Source organism: Macrobrachium nipponense, chromosome 11 (assembly GCF_015104395.2).
Source record: "Macrobrachium nipponense isolate FS-2020 chromosome 11, ASM1510439v2, whole genome shotgun sequence".
Classification (NCBI taxonomy): Eukaryota; Metazoa; Arthropoda; class Malacostraca; order Decapoda; family Palaemonidae; genus Macrobrachium; species Macrobrachium nipponense.
Genome location: NC_061087.1, coordinates 54249263 through 54255232, shown reverse-complemented (window position 1 = coordinate 54255232; position 5970 = coordinate 54249263). Strand labels below are relative to the sequence as shown.

Sequence of the window (5970 nt, the reverse complement as noted above, 5' to 3'; positions counted from 1 at the left end):
TCTTTTTTCATACATCCTTTGGCAACCTTTGCATTCTCTCTTTGGCTTTTCTCTTTTCTATCCTTGCAAAACCTTTTGGCATTCCTTCGGCATATCTTTGGCACCTTTGCTTCCACTCTTTGCTTTTCTCTTTCATATCCTCTGCACCTTTGCTTCGCTTTCCACATCCTTTGCACCTTTGGCATCTTCTTTGATTTTCTCTTTCATATCCCTTGCACCTTTGCATTCTTCTTTCATATCTTTTGCACCTTTGGGCATTCACATTTTCTTTGTTTTTCTCTTTCATATCCTTTTGCACCTTTGCATTTCCCTTTCATATCTTTGCACCTTTTGCATTCTCTTTGCTTTTCTCTTTCATATCCTTTGCACCTTTTTGGCATTTCTCTCTTGGGCTTTTTCTCTTCATTCCTTCCCTTTGCACCTCTTGCCTTCTCTTGCTTTTCTCTTTCATATCTTTGCAACCTTTGCATTCCTCTTTCATATCTTTTGCAACTTTGGCATCTTCTCTTTGCTTTTCCTTCTTTCATATCCTTGCACCTTTGGCATTCTTCGTTTCCATTAGCTTTGGGCACCAGGTCATTTCATATCCTTTGCCTTTTCTCTTTATATCCTTTGCGCCTTTGCATCTCTACTTTGGCTTTTCTCTTTCATATCCTTGGCACCTTTGGCATTCTTCTTTCATATTCTTTGCACCTTGCATTTTCTCTTTCATTTGATTTTTCTTTCGCTATCCTCTTTGCACCTTTGCATTCTTCTTTGCTTTTCTATTTCATATCCTTTTTGGTTGGGGCCCAAACCCCCTTTTGTCCTTTTTTTTTTGGGCATTCTCTCTTTGGCTTTCTCTTTCATACCTTGCACCTTTGCATTCTCCTTTGCTTTTATTCCTTTTCATATCTTTGCACCTTTGCCTTCTCTCCTTTGCTTTTCTCTTTCATTAACCTTGCACCTTTTGCATTTTTCCTCTTTGTTTTTTCTATTTCATTCCTTTGCACCTTTGCATTCTCTCCTTTGCATTTTCTCTTTCATATCCTTGCACCTTTCCTTCTCTTTGATTTTATCTTTCATAATCCGCACCTTTGCATTCTTCCTCTTTGATTTTCTCTTTCATTAATCCTTGCACCTTTGGCATTCTCTCTTGCTTTTCTCTTTCATATCCTTGCAACTTTGCATTCCTCCTCTTTGCTTTCCTCTTTCAGATATTGGCACCTTGGGCATTCTCCTTTGTTTCATCTTTTCATTATCTTGCCCTTTGCATTCTCTCTTTGCTTTTCTCTTTCATATCCTTTGTCACCTTTGCTTCTCTTTTGCTTGTTTCTCTTTCATATCCTTGCACCTTTGCATTCTCTCTTTGATTTTCTCTTTCATATCCTTTGCACTTTGCTTCTCCTTTCTTGCTTTTCTCATTTTCAATATCCTTTGCACCTTTGCTTATTCTCTTTGCTTTTCTCTTTCATAAAATCTTTGGCACCTTTGCCTTCCTTGGCACCTTTGCCATTCTCTTTCATAATCTTTGCAACCTTTTGGGCATTCTCGCGTTTGGCTTTTCTCTTTCATATCTTTTGCACCTTTGCATTCTCTTCTTTGGATTTTCTCTTTCATATCTTTGCACCTTTGCATTCTTCATCTTTGGCTTTTCTCTTTCATATCTTTGCACCTTTGCATAGTTCTCGTCTTTTGCTTTCTCTTTCATATCCTGCACTTTTGCATTCTCTTTGCTTTTTCTCTTTCATCATCCCTTGCAAACCTTGTGCATTCTCATTCCTTTGATTTTCTCTTTCATATTTCTTTGCACCTTTGCATTTCGGCTTTGTTTTCTCTTTCATATCCTTTGCACCTTTGGCTTCTCTCCTTTGGCTTTTTCTCTTTCATATCCTTGCCCTTTTGCATTCCGCTTTCCTTTCATTCTTCATATAATTTGCACCTTTGCATTCCTTCTTTCTATGATTTTCCTCTTCAAAAGAGGTCTTTGCACCTTTGGCATTCTCTCTTTGGCTTTTCCTCTTTCAGGTAGGGCCTTGCACCTTTTGCATTCTCTCCTTTGCTTTTCCCTCTTTCATATCCTTCGGCACCTTTGTCATTCTCTCGTTTGCGTTTCTCTTTCATATCCTTGCACCTTTGCCTTCTCTCCCTTTGCTTTTCTCTTTCAGGCTTCTTTGCACCTTGCATTCTCTCTTTGGGCTTTTTCGCTTGGTACAGAAAAAATCCTTGCACCTTTGCCATTCTCCGTTGGCTTTTCTCTTTTCCATAATCCTTGGGCAACCTTTGCTTATTCTCTTTGGCTTTTCTCTTTCATATCCTTTGCACCTTTGCATTCTCCTTTGCCTTTTATTCTTTCATATCCTTGCACCTTTTGCATTCTCTTTCATATCCTTTGCACTTTGCCATTTACTATTCTCTTCTTTTGCTTTTTTTCTTTTTCTTTCATATCTTTGCACTTTGCATTCTCCTTTTGCTTTTCTCTTTCATATCCTTTGCACCTTTGCCATTTCTCTTTGCTTTTGAATTTTCCTCTTTTCATATCTTTGCACCTTTGCATTCTTCTTTGCTTTTGCTTTTTCCTTTCATATCCTTGGCACCTTGCATTCTTCTTTCATATCTTTGGCACCTTTGGGCATTCCTCTTTGCTTTTCCTCTTTCATATCTTTGCAACCTTTGCATTCTCTTTCTTTTTGCTTTTCTTTCTTTCATATCCTTTGGCACCTTTGTTGCATTCTCTCTTTGCTTTTTCTCTTTCATATCCTGTTGGCACCTTTGAATCATTCTCTTTTGCTTTCTTCTTATTCATATCCTTGCACCGTTTGCATTCTCTTCTTTGCTTTTTCCTATTTTCATATTTCCTGCACCTTTGCATTCTTTCCTTGCTTTCTCTTTCATATCTTTTGCAACTTTGGCATTCTCTCGTTTGCCTTTTCTCTTTCATATCCTTTGCACCTTTTGGCATTCTCTTTGCTTTCTCTTTCATATCCTTTGGCACCTTCATTTGGTGATGTGGCTTGTTCTTCTTTCCATAAATCCTTGCCAAAACTTTGCATTCTCTTTGCTTTGTTTCTTTCTTTTCATATCCCTTGCAACCTTGGCAATTGTCTTTCATATCTTTGGGCACCTTTGCATTGCTATTGCTTTTCTCTTTCATATCCTTTGCACCTTGCATTCTCTTTGCTTTTCCCTCTTTCATACTTTGCACACCTTTGCATTCTTTCGTCTTTGATTCTTCTTTTCATATCTTTGGCACCTTTAGTTTGCATTCTCTTTTGTTGCTTTCCTCTTTCATATCCTTTGCACCTTTGCATTCTTCTTCCATATCTTGGCACCTTTTTGCATTCTTTTTCTTTGATTTATTCTTTCATAGCCCTTTGCACCTTCATTCTCCCCTTTGCTTTTCTTTTCTCTTTTCATATCTTGCAACCTTTGCATTCTCTCCTTTGATTTTCTCTTCATATTCTTTGCCCTTTGGCATACTCTTTGCTTTTTCTCTTTCATATTCCTTGCACCTTTGGCATTCTCTTTCATTACCCTTTTGCACCTTTGATTCTCTTTTGTGCTTTTCTTTCTTTCATATTTCTTTGCAGCCTGTAGCATTCTCTTCTATTTGCTTTTCTCTTTCATATCCTTGCACCTTTTTGCATTCCTCTTTCTTTGATTTTTCTCTTTCATATCCTTGCACCTTGCATTCTTCCCTTTGCTTTTCTCTTACATATCCTTGGCACTTTGGCATATCTTCTTTCATATCTTTGCACCTTTGCAATTCTCTTTGGCTTGTGTTTCTCTTTCATATCTTTGCAAACCTTGCATTGGTCCCTTTGCTTTTCTTCTTTCATTATCCTTGCACCTTTTGCATCTCTATCATGGCACTTTGGCATTCACTCTCTTTGCTGTGTGTCTCTTTGCATATCCTTGCACCTTTGCTTCTCTCTTCATGGGTCTTTTCGCTTTCATAATCTTTGCACGCTTTGCATTCTCTGTCTTTGCTTTTCTCTTTCATTCACTTGGCACGCTTTGCATTCTCTCTTTGCTTTTCTGCTTTCATTCCTTGTCACCTTATGCATTCTCTCTTGCTTTTCTCTTTCATATCCTTTTGCACGCTTGCATTCTCTCTTGCTTTTCTCCTTTCATATCTTTGCACCTTGGCATTCTCTCTTTGGCTTTTCTCTTTCATATCCTTGCCACTTTATATTGTACTCTTTGCATTTCTCTTTTGCTGTTTCTCTTTCATATCCTTGTCACCTTTGCATTCTCTCTTGCTTTTCTCTTTCATATCCTTGGCACCTTTGCATCTCTTTGCTTTTCTCTTTCATACCTTGCACCTTGGCATTCTCTTTCAATAGCTTCTTTTTGGCACCTTTGGCATCTCTTGAGGTTCTCTTTCATATCTTTTGGCACCTTTGCATCTCATTTGCTTTTCTCTTTCATGTCTTTGCACCTTTGCATTCTCTCTTTGATTTTCTCTTTCATATCTTTGTCACATTGTGCGTCTCACTTTGCTTTTCTCTTCATATCCTTGGCACCTTTGCATTCTCTTCATATCTTTGCACCTTTGCATTCTCTTTGCTTTTCTCTTTCATATCTTTGCACCTTTGCATTCTCTCTTTGCTTTTCTCTTTGACAAAAAAGTTCCTTGCACTCTTTGTTCTTCATCTCTTTGCTTTTACTCTTTCATATCCTTGCACCTTTGCATTCTTCTACTTTTTGCTTTTCTCTTTAATATCCTTTGCCCCTTTGCATTCTCTCTTGCTTTCTCTTTCATATCCTTGCACCTTTGCATTCTTCTGCTATCTTTGTTTGCTTTTTCTCTTTCATATCCTTGCACCTTTGCATTCTCTCTTTGCTTTTCTCTTTCATATCTTTGCACCTTTGCATTCTCTCTTTGCTTTTCTCTTTCATATCCTTGCACCTTTGCATTCTCTTTGCTTTTCTCTTTCATATCCTTGCACCTTTTATTCTCTCTTTGCTTTTCTCTTTCATATCCTTGCACCTTTGCATTCTCTTTGCTTTTCTCTTTCATATCCTTGCACCTTGGCATTCTCTTTCATATCTTTGCACCTTTGCATTCTCTTTGCTTTTCTCTTTCATATCTTTGCACCTTTGCATTCTCTTTGCTTTTCTCTTTCATATCTTTGCACCTTTTGCATTCTCTCTTTGATTTTCTCTTTCATATCTTTGCACCTTTGCATTCTCTTTGCTTTTCTCTTTCATATCCTTGCACCTTTGCATTCTCTTTCATATCTTTGCACCTTTGCATTCTCTTTGCTTTTCTCTTTCATATCTTTGCACCTTTGCATTCTCCCTTGCTTTTCTCTTTCATATCCTTGCACCTTTGCATTCTCTCTTTGATTTTCTCTTTCATATCTTTGCACCTTTGCATTCTCTTTGCTTTTCTCTTTCATATCCTTGCACCTTGGCATTCTCTTTCATATCTTTGCACCTTTGCATTCTCTTTGCTTTTCTCTTTCATATCTTTGCACCTTTGCATTCTCTCTTTGCTTTTCTCTTTCATATTCTTGCACCTTTGCATTCTCTCTTTGATTTTCTCTTTCATATCCTTGCACCTTTGCATTCTCTTTGCTTTTCTCTTTCATATCCTTGCACCTTTGCATTCTCTTTCATATCTTTGCACCTTTGCATTCTCTTTGCTTTTCTCTTTCATATCTTTGCACCTTTGCATTCTCTTTGCTTTTCTCTTTCATATCCTTGCACCTTTGCATTCTCTTTCATATCTTTGCACCTTTGCATTCTCTTTGATTTTCTCTTTCATATCTTTGCATTTTGCATTCTCTTTGATTTTCTCTTTCATATCCTTGCACCTTTGCATTCTCTTTGATTTTCTCTTTCATATCCTTGCACCTTTGCATTCTCTCTTTGATTTTCTCTTTCATATCCTTGCACCTTTGCATTCTCTCTTTGATTTTCTCTTTCATATCTTTGCACCTTTGCATTCTCTTTGATTTTCTCTTTCATATCCTTGCACCTTTG

The 5970-nt window shown here is 37.5% G+C and overlaps 1 protein-coding gene across 1 annotated transcript; it reads right to left on the bottom strand.

Annotated features, from left to right (window-relative positions):
* Positions 1 to 2635: 2635 nt before the first annotated feature.
* LOC135208740 (uncharacterized) lies at positions 2636 to 3175 on the bottom strand. Its single transcript, XM_064241238.1, has one exon. It carries the CDS (start codon positions 3173 to 3175, stop codon positions 2636 to 2638), a length of 540 nt encoding a protein of 179 aa, XP_064097308.1.
* Between the last annotated feature and the right edge of the window lie 2795 nt (positions 3176 to 5970).